General features: G+C 38.4%; 1 protein-coding gene across 1 annotated transcript in view; it reads right to left on the reverse strand.

Moving 5' to 3' along the window:
* The window catches only part of LOC106873080 (U2 snRNP-associated SURP motif-containing protein), a 68,434-nt gene that overhangs the window by 27,168 nt on the left and 23,381 nt on the right, over positions 1 to 17,885 (reverse strand). Inside the window, exons 2-7 of the mRNA XM_052974891.1 lie at positions 6,878 to 6,976; positions 5,031 to 5,148; positions 3,392 to 3,645; positions 2,662 to 2,741; positions 1,769 to 1,914; positions 580 to 662 (exon numbers count right to left, since the gene is read on the reverse strand). Coding sequence (XP_052830851.1) covers positions 580 to 662; positions 1,769 to 1,914; positions 2,662 to 2,741; positions 3,392 to 3,645; positions 5,031 to 5,148; positions 6,878 to 6,976 — 780 coding nt within the window. The remainder of the gene's footprint in view (positions 1 to 579; positions 663 to 1,768; positions 1,915 to 2,661; positions 2,742 to 3,391; positions 3,646 to 5,030; positions 5,149 to 6,877; positions 6,977 to 17,885) is intronic.

The following is a 17,885-nucleotide window of genomic DNA, read 5'->3' on the forward strand; positions in this document are numbered from 1 at the left end:
CGCTCGAAAATCCTACGAAGGCCAGTTAGGCGGTACTGGCAACGGCCACGCACAAAATGGTGCATCTTATGTGCCACTCGCAGAAGAGCCAGTCCAGGGGCACTGGCAACGATCTCGCTCGAAAATCCTACGAAGGCCAGTCAGGCGGTACTGGCAACGGCCACGCACAAAATGGTGCATCTTATGTGCCACTCGCACAAGAACCAGTCCAGGGGCACTGGCAACGATCTCGCTCGAGAACCTGTTTTTTTTTTTTTTTCTCCTTTAAACCTTTAGCATTTAAATAGCCATATCCAGCCTCTCACACGTGCACTACAATATCATTCTAGAAATAAACAACTCCATCATTGAAATCTCAAAGCTGTGAGACAATCATCATCATCATCAACACTTAGTATCTGCATTCTATGCTAGTATGGGTTAGATGGTTTAAATTTAATCAATCCCTGGACGGATGAAAGGCAAAGCCAACTTCGGTGGCATTTGAACTCAAAACATAAAGAGCCAAAAGAAATGGTGCTAGGCATTTTGTCCAGTGCAGTAACGATAAATGCCGATGTGGGGAAAAGAAAACCTTACCTTTGGACTAATGTTTCCAACATAAATGTTAGTTGTATATTCATCTCCGGTATCATAAGATCCCAAACGGTTGAAGTTTTCCCCTAAAATAGAAAAAAACAAGGTACGGTGAATGCGGTGAATAGGAAGCTGTTTAAAAGAAGGAACTTTTAATACATGGATGTTCCAAAAAAAAAAAAATTAATAAAAGAACAGAGACCTGGAAAGACATGGGACAAAGTATTGAGGTTTGATTTCAAAACACTGAGCCTTAAGAAGGGGATGACAGAGGGCTGAGGTGTGGGGTGCATTGCTGTACTCAAAAAGACCCACCCACCCCAACAGAATTGAGACCCTAAAACCAAGGCGCAATGTAAGAAGCATTGGAGTGGGTGTTGGTGCCACAAAAAAAGCACTGGTGATGGTGCCCCATGAAAAGCACCCAGCACACTCTGTAAAGTGATTGGCATTAGGAAGGGCATCCTGCTGTAGAAACCAAGCCGAACCAGACTGGACTGGAACCTGGTTACTTGGTTTGATTCTGTTAGGTGATCGTGGCCATGCTAGGGCACCACCTTGGGGGCTTCTTTAGTCAAATAAATTGATCCCCGGACTTTTTTAAAGTCTGGTACTTATTCCTATCAGTCTCTTTTGCTAAACCACAAAGTTATAAGGATGTAAACAAAGCAACACCATCGTCAAGCATGGGACACACACCTCCCACCCCTAGATATGTGCACACATATATATACATATATATACATATATACATATATATATATATATATATATATATATATGATGGGCTTCTCCCAGTTTCCATCCACCAAATTCACTCACGAGGCTTTGGTCAACCTGGAGCTAGAATAGAAGACACTTGCCCAAGGTGCGACAATTGGACTGAACCCAGAACCATGTAGTAGGGAAACAGGTTTCTCACCTATACATATATATGTGTGTGTGTGTGTGTGGACATTGCATGATAGTTGTAAACAAACATCACCGCTAAAAAAGTGATGCCCTCTCTTTCCAACCTTTTGTGGAAACATGCTTGGATGTGGGGAAATATTACCTTGCATAGAAATAAGTGAGGGTTGGTGACAGGAAAGGCATCCGGTCATAGGAAACCAGCTTCAATGGCTTCCATCTGACTCATGCAAGCATGGAAAAGTAGTGGACATACAAAATCACGATTGAGATGCATAATTACCAGAATTTCTAGGGCTGGGGGCATTTGTGTTTGTCTCTAAACTGAGATCGAATCTGGGTGGAGGATGTTGTTCATCAGGTTCTTCTTCTGTGTTATTCCGAAACTGCTTTTTTAATCGATGTCTTTCTTGTCTTTCTTCTTGGATTCTGGGAAAAGGAGAAAAAATTTAGAAAATATGAAAATTTATCTCAGAAGATCTATTGACATGTTTTTTAAGTTGTACATGGTCTTCAGTATACAAAACTAGTTGCCAAATTTCTTTTAAATTACACTCTACAATCTTACAAAAAGGATAAAAAAGGCCTATGAATAATTTAATCCTACATACACAGTCTGAAAATAATAACAGGAAGGATGGTCATGATTGGAATGCTCAGAACTGACCTGGTGTTAATATTGAACAAGAGACATAACATTGAATTGGCTAATTGGTCTGAAAAGGCAGAATTTCTACAGCTGGATGCCCTTCCTAACGCCAACCACTCCGAGAGTGTAGTGGGTGCTTTTACGTGCCACCGGCACGAAGGCCAGTCAGGCGGTACAGGCAATGGTGCTCAAAATGGTGTATTTTATGTGCCACCTGCAGAGGAGCCAGTCCAGTGGCACTGGCAATGACCTCGCTCGAATGTCTTTTCATGTGCCACCGGCGCGATGCTATTTACGTGCCACTGGCATGGAAGCCAGACAACTGCTCTGGCAATGATCACGCCCGGACGGTGCTCTTAGCGCTTCACTGGTACAGGTGCCATCACAGTTTGGTTTTGTAAAAATAAAGTTGACCCAAGCAAGATTTGAACACAAAAAATAAAGAGACGTACACAAAATAATAGAATTGTCATAAAGGAATGATTAAAGTTGTGTAAAAAAAAAAAAAAAAAAAAAAAGGACCTTACTGTTTCAGTTCTTCTTTAAAAAGTTCCAAATTGCTCTTCTTTTTGTCATCTTTTCTCTTCTTTGAGGAATAATTTTGCTGCTGCAAAACAAATAAATAAATGAATAAATAAATTTCTAGTTTACAGTTCCATGAAAGGTAACACAAAAGGAATTTTAAAAAGTGGGTGGTAACAACAAATCTACATGAGGCCCCATTTAGGAGTTAATTTCCCTGATAATGATCCCTTAACCCATTTGTGACCATATTTTCTCATGAAATACATTACTTATGTGTTTTATTTAATTTCTAAAACAATTCAGAATTTGGGTGGGGTTTAGGAAAACAGCTTTCACATTACTAAGATGGCATTTGTGGTATTAAAAAGTTTGGGTGTAAAAATTAAGATAGTTCTGATTCTAATGTAAATACTTTAGAATGAAGGGCATATGTTACAGAACTGGGGTTGGTCTTATATGGTTAAATAATTTCAACATTTGATATAATGTTAACTGGACTAACAGACAATATCAGAACATTTTTACTGAAAAAGCAACACACACAGAGTATATATATATATATATATAGAGATAGATATATATATATCTATATACATACACACACACACACATATATATACACACACGCACACACACATAAACAAGCCCTCCACAAAAAAAGAAAAAGAAAAAGAGTTCCTCAATGACTCCATAAACTGAAAACGGAATATTTGATGTAAGCAAGAAACTCACACTTTTGCTTTCCTTCTGTGATTTTGGAGTATCAGTTGAAAAATGAGACTTTGAATGATGTTCAGGTGATGACAGCAGAGGGGCCGAGGTGCTTACGGGTGGTGGAGGAGGGGGCGGTGGAGGCGGTGGCGGCGGGGCCGGAGCAGCCTCTTCCTTCTTCTCTTTCTTGATCTCTTTCACTGATGGAAATGTAGATGCCAGCTCTGCTAGCTTCGATGTCGGCTTGTAGACCTTGGCTTTTTCAGGTTTGGACTCTTTTGGTTTTTTTGGGGGTTTTTTGGGAAAAAAAAAAAAAAAGATAAAAAATTTTTTTTTTAAATAGCAATAATAATAATAATAAAAATAATAATAAATGCCCTGATGCAGTACCAGGCAGCAGCTCCCATGGCTTCTGATCTTAACTGATTAGAAGTGTTATTATATATATATATTGTCTTGTCTTGGTATAAAAGATGGGCTACAGTAAATATTCTGTTTAATACCACAGATTTGCTTGTCAGTTGTTTGACCGTAACCAGTTGAGCATGTCTCTTAGTGGTTGACGACGTGCATCTCTGATCACAAGCAGACATAGTGGGGGAGCATAATAGCTATGTATTGAGAAGAATTCTTTAGGGTTGAATAATTTGCCTCTGCAAGGTCATGCACTGTTTATCTTGATATGAGATCGCCAGGTCTTGCACATATGGTTGTGATGCATGTGCCTGGTGTACCCTTATCAGACGGGTAGTCATGATGGGTATACTGGGCTTTGTATAATTGTACCCCAGTGTCACTTTGATGGCATGCACTGCTCTCTCAATAATAATAATAATAATAATGATTTATTGGCCACAAGGACCCAAGACATGGAGGAAAATATCTAAGAACAAGATACAACACACAAAACAGGTAGGGTTCTCACGGATCAAAGAGAAACACTACAACGCTAAAAGATAAACAAAAAAAAATTTTTTTTAATTAAAATTATACAAGAAATAATTACTTTTTGTTTTTTTTATCTTGTAACTTTTACTGGATTCAGTTTCAGTCACAGGACTACGGTCATGCTGGGGTACTGCTTTCACAGGTTCCCTCAAACAAATTGGCCCCAGACCCCAGTACCTATTCTATCAGTCTCTTTTGCCAACTTGCAGCTAAACTGCAGGGACATAAACACACACGCACATGTATATTTATATATATATGGAAGGCTTCTACAGTTTTCGTTTATCAAATTCACCTACAAGGCATTGGCTGACCAAGGCTATAGGAGAGACTTGTCCAAGATGCAGCACAGTGGGACTGAACCAGAAACCATGTGATTGCATAACTGAGCTTCCTAAACACACAACCATCGAAACATAAAGCAATTTTGTTTTTCATTCGTAAAGAAAGGTATACCTAACTGATAAGATGGAAAATATGAGAATCTTTATTGATCACTACAATTGTTTCGACCCATCTTACATTGATCCCTCACGGGTGAGAGACTGGGTTTAGGTGTATCCCTTGATGTAGATGTGTCTCCTCAGGTGATCTCAAATGATATCTCTTTAAAATAAACTCTGTTTTGCAAGATTCCTTCTTGACAAACATCAGCTGTGACATTAACATGCTGACTCTTGGACAAAATGGTTCCAGATTAGATCTCACTTACCTTCTTTTTTCTCTTGATGAACTGTACCACCTTTGATCCAAGTTTTATTGTGCTTAGTGCTGTCTTCAAATGATGCAACAAATTCTTGGTAAACCTGAGCTGTTGCTTCTTCATCTTGCTGAAAATTGGGAAGGAACATTTCAGACAACCATTCGAAAGACACAAAAACATATAGAAAGAAGGAGGAGGAGGAGAAAGAGAAGAAGGAGGAGGAGAAGTAGTAGTAGTAGTAGTAGTAGTAGTAGTGTCAAGCTATGCAACATTTTGTTTGTGGATGTAAACTAATATCACTACTTGAGTGATGTCAATATGAAGTCCCATAAAGACAAACATGTCTATATATTGTCATCACCACCATCAGTTTCATGTCCACTTTTCCATGCTTACCAAATTTTCGTAACCCATGACAGCATGGAGATCAGACTTTCGATGGTGATGATGAAGAAATTGGTCAATGTAAGGCAAGGCAAAAAACACTTGCCTGAAGTGCTGTGCATTGGGATGGAACCCAAGACCCCATGAGTTGTAAAACAAGTGTCTTAACCATACAGGTATGCCTGCATTTCATCATTTAACATCATGGATAAATTAAATAGAATGCATTACGGATTACATAGACAAGAGTAAGCAAGCCCAGTTGAAGGGAGAGAGGGAATCAGATATAAAATATTCCGACCCTGGGCACTTTAGTGACATAGTGTTGTTTCACACAGATTTTATGTTAACGACACCAATCACCAAATGGACTAAGTGGTGGGCGAACCAGCTGAGAGGCTGGTTGATTAGTTCACATCTTTACATCATTGAATCTGTGTCGTGTAAGAGGCTAAGAGACATTCTAATATAGTTCAGTAAACACCATCATTATCAATGATTTAATGTTCGCTTTTCCATGCTCGCTTCAGACAAAATTTGTTAAGGGTGATTTTTGTCAGATGGATGCCCTTTCTTGTCCCCAACCTTCACCTGTTTCCAAAAAAGGTAACATTCATTTCCCTAGTCCTTTGGGCATGAATATCACAATGGCTGGAATCGGTTTCATGGTAGGTTGCAAACTAACAACACTGCTTGCAAGACAGTGGCATTTATTTACGATTAGTACATGACATCAAAACAAGGACACAAACACACACACTTCAGGGGTGGAGGCTTTAGTAGAACACACTTGCCCAAGATACTGCACAGTAGGGACTGAACCTGAAACCATGTGGATCCAAAGCAAACTTCTTAACCATCCAGCCATGCATGAACCTTGTTGAAAACAGGCATGACAAGAGGAGGAACAACAAGTTGCTCCATTCAGGGGAAGCCCTACAAAATTGTTAAGTGTTTCGTTATTTTGCAGTGCAGAGTGAGTTTAAACTGCCGTTTTGGATTAGACTGGAAGAAGAATGAACTCTCATCCAGCTGAGTATGTGTTATGCAAAAATGAAGTCTTCTGTGATGCCCCAGCAACAACTCGATTGGTTAAAGGAAAAGACAAGAATAAAAATGATGATATATATTTATTCTTAACACATTCCAGCAGATTCAAACATGAACATTCTAATCACTGCTGTATTTTGTCATTGGAGAACCAACTTCTTTCAGAGGAATGGAGTGTTCATAATGCACTCGATCTATGAGCATGAGGAGACTTTGGGACACTTGGTGTTTTGACATTGATGTGTCTCCTCAGGCAAAGCTACCACAGACTAATGAATCTAACAAGAGTTTGTGGTTCTTGTTTATAATTTCAAAGACCTGTGGTAAATGGTCAGTATGACTTCTCTATAATAAAACATCTCTCCTGAGATAAATAAATAAAGAAAAACAGAAAGAAAGAATTTTTTTTTTTTTCCACAAACCTTTCTCTTTAATTCTTCCTGTTCCTTCTTGGACAATCCTTTCTTACCAATATTCATAGTACCAATATTGAAAGCCTTTAGCTTGCTTTCTGATATTGCCTGAAATATGATAAAAATAGAAAGAAAATATAAGAAATGAGAAATATTATGATGCATGTATGTGTACGTGAATGTTTTCAGAGATTGGATTAGCACGCTAGTAAAGAGGGCTTTGACGGGTGCCATCATCAACAACAAATGGTGGTTTGCCCTCAAGAGAGCAATAAAAGCAGAAGTGATTAGGTATAGCAAAGCACTGGCCATAGATAGAAACAGAGTAGATGGTGACCTAGTTAAGAAGCTAGAAGAGGCGATTAGAAGTGGCATCGTATCTGACGTTTTGGCGGCGAGGTTGACCCTTGACCAACACTTCAAAGCCAAACATGAAGGGTGTGTTGTCAGGGCTAGGATGCGTGCTCTAAGGAACAAAGGTGTTAAAGCAGTTAAAGCAGGCGGGCTTTGTATAATTTGAACCTGATAGGCTAGAATCAAAACAGAGAGAGAGACATTCCTCATTTCTCCCTCTCCCATAGACTTTTGCAATCTCCAACCACACACACGCTCGCAGTTCTTCAACCCAATTCACTTCTACTGACCATCCACACAGATGCCTCGTCACCATTATTTTAGGTGGTGACAAGGCTCCTGTCCTCTCCATCCATTCACACCCCCTCCTCGGTTCTAAAATGTAGGTAGCCATATAGCTCCTTTATGGCAAGAAATCTGTTCTGCTCTGGCACCGTCTCTTATACTTTAAACCCCTCATTTCCTAATATAAAGCTCCCCCACCTTCTCAGGGTTCATAATTTTGGAAGCTGTACAGCAAGCTCCTTAGTGCAACAACCCATTAGATGGTGTAAAGTGACTGGCATTAGGAATGTCATCCAGTCAGAGAAACCATACCAAATAAGCATAATACGGTCCTTAGACTTGTCGGATCCTGTCAAAACTGTCAAACCCATACCAGCATGGGACATGGATGGCAAATGATAATAATCCTTTCTACTATGGGCACAAGGCCTGAAATTTGGAGGGAGGGGGAACAGTTGATGTAATTGACACCCAGTGCTCAGCTGGTACTTATTTCATTGACCCGGAAAGGGATGAAAGTCAAAGCTGACTTCGGTGGAATTTGAACTCAGAACGTAAAGACAGGTGAAATGCTGCTAAGCATTTTGTCCAGCATGCTAATGATTCTGCCAGCTGCTCGCTACCTTATATTAAACGATAATTATAATGATGTATATGCACGTATGTCTTCATCATTTTAACATCCATGGTGGCATGGATCAGACTGACTGTGTATATTTATACACACACACACACACACACACACAGTTAACATTTTCCAACCCCACCACCACACGATGTAGCATAACACGGAATATTCCGAAACATTCTAAGGCCATTTCATGTAACCGACAGCCATTATTCAATACCAGTCCAAGCAGGATTGATTTCTTTGGAAATTTGGAAATTGTCTTAGGAATCATTGGAGCAAGGATTTTTATGGCTGGATATTCATCCTTCCCTAATGCCAACCAATCAACCAGAAACACACAGAGCTAGCCTTGCATTTATGTCCTCCTTTGACACTACCATTACTACTACCGCCACCACCACCACCACCACTGATGACGCTGCTTCCAAAGTTAATGTCATTCTACAAACACTGCTTTGAATTAATTGTCATTGATGCAGAATCGTACTAGTTTCCCCGGAACCTTAACCCAAACATCACACACACCTCACCCTATTACCTGGCATGTGTAACATCTTTTTTGGCACTTATATGAACAGCATGCAGCTCAGCATATCAATATATTTTATATTTGAAACACTACAGAGAAAAATGGAGGGGAGAGGGGGAGAGGGGAGAGAAAGAGAAAGTGGTTGGCATTAGGAAGGGCATCAAGCCATAGAAACCAAGCCAAAACAGGTGATGAAACTTGGTACAGCCCCTCATCTTTCCTCCTCCCTATTTTACTCTGCTACACCCTTTTCTGAAAGACAACAATGTCCAAAACATCATAATCAGCTTTTCCATTTCTTTGAGTATCAAACACTTTTGATCGTGGGGAACTTAATCTCATCTTTTTTTTTTTAAGATACATACACACACACACACACACAAACAAACAAAAAGAAAGCAGCTCTGAAAACGGACAGAGTCAACGACTATTGAAAAGGTTGTAAGATGCAACGAAAATTTTAGGAAAAATAAATAAGTAAATGAGTGGAAATTGAACCAGTGAGTGTGTTAAATAAGGCACTAAAAGAGAATTACTCCCTCCAGACAATACTATATAGATAGATAGATAGATAGATAGATACATACATACATACATACATACATGCATACACACACACACACACACACACACAACATATATAAACAAAAACTGAGAAAAGATGCTAAAGTACAATTTCTAATTCACTTAGATCTTGTAAATATTGTAATTTCTTATTCTCAGAAAGTACATAATTTTTTGGTCAGAAATAAAGATAACAGCTATTTGAAAGTGAGAAATCATTATTCAACGCTGCTACCCACTCCCGCCCTCCAGTGGATTTTGAATCATAATCTTTAAATGAAACTTCTCTTATAGAACAGTTCCACTTTCTCACTGCCAGCATGATTTTCCTCCTAGAAGACCTGTTTTAAACTGTGCTATATTCACCCAAAGTATTTATGTCGATAAGATTTCACCACTGTAATTTTTCATTTTTTCTTCTCAGTAATACAAGGCTACATTTTTAAAAATTTTATTTCTATTTTATTAAAGAATTATATTATTTAGTTCAAAAGCTCATCAGTAATAAAAGTTACCTTCTCCTCCTAAAAACCATAAAAGAAACCCGCACCAAAAAAAAAATAAAAATCAATAAATGAAATATTCTTGTGTATAATTTGTTTCATGTCTTAACAGTGTTAACACAGAAACTAAACAGACAAGTGATGTTCTATAATTGTTAACCAGATTATGGAAATAGCAAAGTGGAATAAGGTGCGGGGAGAGAAAGTGGAGATATATATGTGTTTGTATGTATGTTTATGTACACACACCTATCTATAACTAACCATATATAATATATATATATGCACACACACAGCTTCAAAGCGAGAGAGACATGCACGTGTGTATATATAGGTGTGTATGCATGTGTATGTATACATATGTGTGTGTATGCATGCCTGCATGTATGTATGTATGTGTGTGTTTATATACACATATATGTAGATACACTCACTCACACCAGGTATCACTATGAATTTTTGAAAATATTTAAATCCAACTTCTACAATTCTTTTTCTTGGAGAGCATCCAAAAAGAAACATCTGATACCACATTTTTAGGAAATATGACAATTTGAATGATCAGCGAATTGGCTGAAATCTTGCCTAATTAGACCTAAATGAATAATTAGCCATATTTGTGATGTCATATCTTTGAAACTGAGGTGATAACCATCTTCAGCTTAATAATATCCATGGGATAATAGTTGCCTTTTCTCTTTCTGGTTCTTGAAAAAGAAACATTTTTGGGGGCAATTTTTTAAATATTTATGTAAAGCCTATTTTGTTGCATTTCTGTATTTACACTACGCTACAAAACCTTTTGGTCAAAATAACACAATGACACTTGTGAATGAAAGACTCGGTGCTTTATTTTCGTATCTATAAATTTATTTCTGTATTTACAATATTGCTACAGAATCTGGGTTACTTTTTCTTAGACAACCATGTATATGAGAAGGAAGTTTACATCCAGAACTTTCAAATGATATATCATTGTCTATAGGGGGAAAAAAAAAAAGTATTTTGACCTGAAAATAATTAAGCAAAAAGTAGGGTTTTAAGTGATCAAATTATGCTTGCCTCTCCCTTCTACAGTGCTCTATGATACGTATTCACACACACATCAACAGCTAGTTATATGATGTGTGTACATATCCAGTAACTTCTCAACCATCACAGGTGTTACATTCCAATATCCCCCACAATAGGTGAAAATCCAAGAAGTACAAACAGTACTGCATATTTATTATTATTATTTTAATTTTATTATAAATGCAAAACAATACCATGGAAGAATCAATGTAAGCTTAAAAAATAAACCGCGATAGGTGAACCACGAATGTGGCGAGGGATTACTGTACACACATATATACAGAGAGTAGTGTAGCTACAGTGTGTGCCACCTGGGGTAGCCCTTCAGTTTGCCAGCCCTGGGCCGCCACAAAAAAATACATATTGTACATTGACTATATCGATTGTTGCATTTAATGATGAGTAATGTCTGTGTCCCGACATTAAAACCACTATTATTTGATTTCAATGCAGCCTATACAGGCTTATTAGTTTACAGCAGACCCAAAAGTGGCACTGCTCCCCAAAAAGTGCCATCTGGGGGTAGGCCACCCCTTCCTCCTTGCTCTAGCTATGCTAGTGCATACATACCTACTTATCTGTGCAAACACAAGCACACAATCAATATATAGAGATACACATATAGAGATATACACACACACACACAGATACACAGATACACCATGACTGGTCACTGTACCAAACTGACCTCAAAAGCACCATTGGAGCAAAGATGTGAGGTTACTTGATCGTCCACTTCCACTGATGTCAATCAAAAATTTTAATTATGTTGTGTATGAAAAGACGGCCCACAAAATGAAGAATCAATACTGCTAGTAAGAGAGCAAAACATTATATCAGATAATGCCAGAAAAAAAAAAGGAAAGAAAAAATCAATAAGGTGGTCGTGGCCAAAACACCCGTTAACAAAACTTTCATCCATCAGAGATGACCCGTGGCAGAACAAGAATATATCATAACTATCATCTGGGGAGAAACACCCCTTCCTCCTTAGTCTAGCTATGCTAGTGCATACATACCTCTTCATCTGTGCATCATTTAACCTTGCAGCATCCAGATTATTCTGTTGAATGTAATGCTTGAAGTTAGAGAGGAAGTTCAGCTGTGAAAACCATTTGGAAGTCAACAGTGGAGCTTGGTGTGCAGTTCTCTGGCTTACCAGCTCCGGTCAACCCATACAACCCAGGCTAGCATGGAAGACAGACCTATGATGAGGAGGAGGATGATAACGATGGTTTATTTACATTTTTAAAAACTAATCATGTAGCTTTGAGATTTCAAAAAGTGATTTCGAAAAAATCATCTTTTTACAAGTTTCATCTCAAAGCTGTAGTCATGCTGGGGCATCGCTGTTTTGTTACACTGTTATTATTGAAAACCTCCTCTGATATCTGGCATTTAGTGAATAAGGGCTAGTTTTATGTCTTCTTCACCAATGTTGATGTAATCCATCGTAACTGCCTCGCTGGTTATAGGTGAGGCGGCAAAGAAATCCACTGGTTCATTCACTCATCTGTGTTCCAACGGGATGATAAAGACACTTTTTTTGATTGTCTATTTTTAGAACCATATAGCCAGATAGGTGTGAAAGACTACATACATATAGTAATCCCTTGACTATCGCAGGTGTTACATTCCAAAAGACCCCTGCAATAGGTGAAAATCCATGAAGTAGAAACAGTACTGTACTGTATATTTTTTTATTATTACTTTTATAATTTGTATATACTTATCTATATATATAAAGATGAGAATGTGTGTCTGTCTGTCTGTGTGAATCCCTAAAACTCGAGAACTACACAACCAATTTCATTCAAATTTTACACATGCCTTACTTAGGGTCCATGTAGTGTCATAAGCCGAAAAATTTTTTAACTTCTTGCCGAGTGCAAGCCCAGAGCAATATCATATCTCCTCCACTATTTCAGTATTACGTATCAAAAGTGAAACAATAACAACTCTCCATTCTAATGTCAGACACTTTAATACTGAAACTATTATCTCACATATATACAGGCATACATACATATATACATACATGTTGTTGGCACTCAGTCACTTACGACGTCGAGGGTTCCAGTTGATCCGATCAACGGAACAGCCTGCTCGTGAAATTAACGTGCAAGTGGCTGAGCACTCCACAGACAAGTGTACCCTTAACGTAGTTCTCGGGGATATTCAGCGTGACACAGTGTGACAAGGCTGACCCTTTGAATTACAGGCACAACAGAAACAGGAAGTAAGAGTGAGAGAAAGTTGTGGTGAAAGAGTACAGCAGGGTTCGGCACCATCCCCTGCCGGTGCCTCGTGGAGCTTTAGGTGTTTTCGCTCAATAAACACTCACAACGCCCAGTCTGGGAATCGAAACCACGATCCTAGGACCGCGAGTCCACAGCCCTAACCACTGGGCCATTGCGCCTCCACATACAATATATTATGTATATATATATATATATATATATATATATATAATGAAACTGTTTTAAAAAAGGATTCACTAAAAGATCTGTTGCTACTTCTCGGGGCACCCTTATAAAAGGGAATGTGAGTGGAGTAGGGTGGGGGTGAGGTGAGGGTGGAGCACAGCAGCAGCAGCGGCGGCAGCAGTAGGTGTGGTTCGAACACCTACTTTGCAATGAAACTGCAGATACACTTTCCACAAATGCAGAAGCACAACTTAGCAAGTGTGTGAACTATAAATGTTAGCAAGTAGATTATGCAACAGTTATCTTGTGTTGGTGGTGGTGGCAATGGCAGGGGTGGGTAGTTTTGTTTTTTGTTCTTTTTTTAACAACTATAGACATAAGAGGAATCCAGGCAGGTTTATAAAAGAGACATGTAATACTGCCAACCCCAACCCTCAAGTACTTCATCAATGACTAGATATTTCGAGTTGAGGAAGGGTAAGAGCAGCAACATATGAAACACTAACCAAATAATCTTAAAGAAAAGAAAGACAAAAAAAAAACCAAGAGTTTTATAAATTCAAATGGTATGAAGAGGATATAATCTAATATTTTGGAAGCTATTGTCCACCATGAGATGAAAGGTAAGAGCCTTAAACATTATACTGTAATATAAATGTGGGTGTGGCTGTGTGGTTAGGCAGTTTGCTTATCAACCTCATGGTTTTGGGTTCAGTCCAACTGCAATACAAAATGGTAGATAAAGAGAGGAATAGGGACAGGGAATTGAGGATGGTTGGTTGGTTGAGTAAGTAGGTTCACAAGAGAAAGGAATGCGACAGATAGTAGAGATGTGAGACATATACAAAATGTCGTTCAGATTATGCAAAAATCAACCCTACTAGGATTTGAACTTGGAACCAAGAGACATAAAACTGCTCTCTCATAATTAACCTTTAGCATTTAAACTGGCCATATTTAACCAAAATATTCTACCTGTTTTATATTCAAACTGACCAGATCTGACTTCTCACACTTACCCATCAATGTTGATATCTTATAGAAATAAACATTGATGTCTTACAGAAATAAGATTGTCTAACTATTTCAGTTGTTGGTTAGCCCTAATTATTCTAAATATTATTATTCTAAATTATTCTAAATAATCTGTTTTATATTCAAACTGACCAGTTCTGGCTTCTCACACTTACCCTACAATATTATTCTAAAACTAAACGCTCGTATTATTGAAATTTCAAAGCTACAATTCAAGTCCATGTGAAGAAATAAGCATTACATTTTGACAGATCAATCTGAATGCTAAAGTGCTAAACGCTGATGTCTTACAGAAATAAATGAGGTTTCGCATTTAAAGGGGAGAAGAAATAAGACTGTGTCTAACTACTTGCTGATTAGCCCTAATTAAGTAGAGTTCATGCTCAAAGGTGTTCCAGGTCATACATAATCTATCTAGGACTCATTATCAAATACACTAATGGTGTGGTAGGTGACTTGAAAATGATTAACAAAGATGCAAATACACATCTAAAATAAATGACCAAAACAGAATACCAGCACTTCTATGTATTACACAAACATATAGGCGTAGGAGTGGCTGTGTGGTAAGTAGCTTGCTTACCAACCACATGGTTCCGGGTTCAGTCCCACTGCGTGGCACCTTGGGCAAGTGTCTTCTACTATAGCCTCAGGCCGACCAAAGCCTTGTGAGTGGATTTGGTAGACGGAAACTGAAAGAAGCCCGTTGTATATATGTATATATATATATATGTTTGTGTGTGTGTGTCTGTGTTTGTCCCCCCAACATTGTTTGACAATTGATGTTGGTGTGTTTACATACCCATAACTTAGCGGTTTGGCAAAAGAGACCAATAGAATAAGTACTAGGCTCACAAAAAATAAGTCCTGGGGTCGATTTGTTCGACTAAAGGCGATGCACCAGCATGGCCACAGTCAAACGACTGAAACAAGTAAAAGAAAGAACAAATATTGCAAAGCACTGTACAAGGTTCAAACAATCCTGCTGGTCCACTCCACTTAGATCTTTAACAAAAGCACAAAACCTCAAATTTGGGAAATGGTGGGGTATAGCCCCCCAGTTATAGCAGCCCCAGTACTTAACTGCTACTTTATTTTATCAAATCTTGGAGGGGTAAAAAGCAAAGATGACTTCAGCAAGATTTGAACTCGGAATATAAAGGTGTGTAACGAAATACAGTACAGCATTACGTTTGGTGTGCTAAAGATTGTATTCTATTCTGCTAAGCCACGATATAATCTCTAACATAAGCTGAAGCTGTGTTTTTGTGGGGAAGGGTACAGTTGATTTGATCAAGCCCTCCACATAATTTTTATCAACCATGAAAGGAATGAAAGAGAAAGTCAACCACAAGATTAAAAAGAAAAACATGGGAAGGTGAAGGGGGAGTGTTGGGGCTAAATATAAAAACATTCAGTCTGATGCATTAACTGATGATGATGATGATGATAATAATAATAATAATAACAGCAGCAGCAGTAATTTCCCTTCGCATCTATTCAGCAACGATGCACACACTGTATGAATAATTTATTCAAGTGTGCACATCTGTGAAACTACATCACCAGATCAAACACGTGTGCAGTAAACCAACTTTAGAATTATGAGAATAATAGCAGAACCTAGATAATGAGCGTGAAAGTTTTAATTATGTTTGTGTTGCTGTTCTTAATGTTAGCAATGCACCATGTATTAAATAGGTGTCCTGAAAATACAAAGCCTTGTTCATCATAGGTCACATTTTGGAAATTTACATATATAAAGCACACACGTGGGTGCGTGGTCAAGAAGTTTGCTTCCCAGCCACAAGGTTTCAAGTTCAGTCCCACTGCATGGCACCCTGGGGCAAGTGTCTTCTACTGAGCAAAATTGGTTGACAGGAACTAAAAGAAGCTAGTTGTGTATACATATAAGCATATAAATTTAAGGCCCAATATATAGATTCAAGTAACTCAGAAGCAACCATAAAAAAGGGTTCTTATTAATTTATATCAATTTTATTATTATTATTGTCTTCCATAATATTTTAAAATTTTGACTTTCATCTTCAAGAAACCACTTCAATCGTTACTTAAAACCTCTTTTAGTAATAGTCATAATAGGAGGCGGTGAGGGGTGGCGGAGCTTGAAAAGGCGGTGGCTGTTGTTTAGCCGCCCCAGGTCAGTTCTGATAGAGCAAACATAAAACCTGTGGTCAAACACCATTCTAACCATTGCTAGAATCTTTTCTTCTTGAATAGTGTAACACAGACATTATCATCATCATCCAAGGTGTCCTTTTTATAAAATGAAAAGACATGATTTGAGAGAGAATTGGTTGCTATTTCTAGATCAAGCAACCATATAAGTGCTCCCCCTCCCTCACACCGTCAACGAGGAATAGTCACTGAGACCTGTGCATGTGTGTGTGCATGCAAGTGCACATGCATGTACACATCCGTTCGTTTTGTTTAATGTGTTTTTTCCTGCCAGTACCACTTAGACAGCAGGTAATTGAAGTAGGATATTTACAACGGGATGCTCTTCCTGTCACCAACCCACACTTTACCATTAAGGGCTTTTTTTTTTCTAGTTGCAGAGGAATTCAAAAGCACCAATCTAACAAAGAATTTGTTGACAGGAAATATGAACAAAAGTCAATGGTTATAGCAATCATGGACCTCCATGAAGATTTATGTTTTTCCTTGGGAAAGATACAATACCTACTTTCCCATTGCTTTTTGCTGGCTTATTTAGTTTCTCTGCTAGGCACCTGCTTTCCTGAGCTTACCTTTGAGGTACAGGAACTATTCAACCCTTAACCCTTTAACATTCTGCCAAATTTAATGCTTAACTGCACATTATCTCCTAGCTTTGACAATTTTATGATGCAACTTAATTCTTAGAATGTCATTGTAAGGTTGGTGTTAAAGGCCAGATTTGGTTGATTTGAACATAGTACCAATAGAATATTTTGGCCAGATATGGTTGGTTTAAATGCTTGAGGGTTAAAGATATTAAATAAGACTTGTTCATGTGACATCAAGGCAAGTCCACACACACAGGTAAGCCTAAAAGACACCTCTCCTCAGAATCCTGTATGTATTATATTCTGTATGCTCATCCTCCCTTACTCGACCTACAACTGGAGTCTTCGACAAGAACTCCCACCCTGGGTCAGAGAGGACCTAAGGGCAGTGGTAACTCAGGAGTAACCTCACACTCCTCAAAACTCCTGAACTGGAGCCTCACCACTGGATGAAGTTCAATACTTTGCTTGAAACAAAGTCATAGATTCACCATCCTCTTCAACTCTTCTACGTGTTTCAGCTTGTGAGCTGCGGCCATGTTGTGGCACGCGTGTTTCATATCGCATATATTTGACAGGATTAATACAGAGCCTTGATTAGTTATCATTAGTTGTATTCATGCAACATCTTGTAAGAAGCAAATCAATTCTATAAATGTTTCTTCAGTGCAGTAGAGCAAGTGAGCAAGCTTGCTGGTGATGAATTATACAAACACTAGGCAGCATTGGTGGCGGCAGTTGATCTTTCCTTTCAAACCAACGAAACTATATTTCCACACACACACACACACACACACACACACACACACACACACACACACACACAC

This window comes from Octopus bimaculoides, chromosome 19, assembly GCF_001194135.2.
Source record: "Octopus bimaculoides isolate UCB-OBI-ISO-001 chromosome 19, ASM119413v2, whole genome shotgun sequence".
NCBI lineage: Eukaryota > Metazoa > Mollusca > Cephalopoda > Octopoda > Octopodidae > Octopus > Octopus bimaculoides.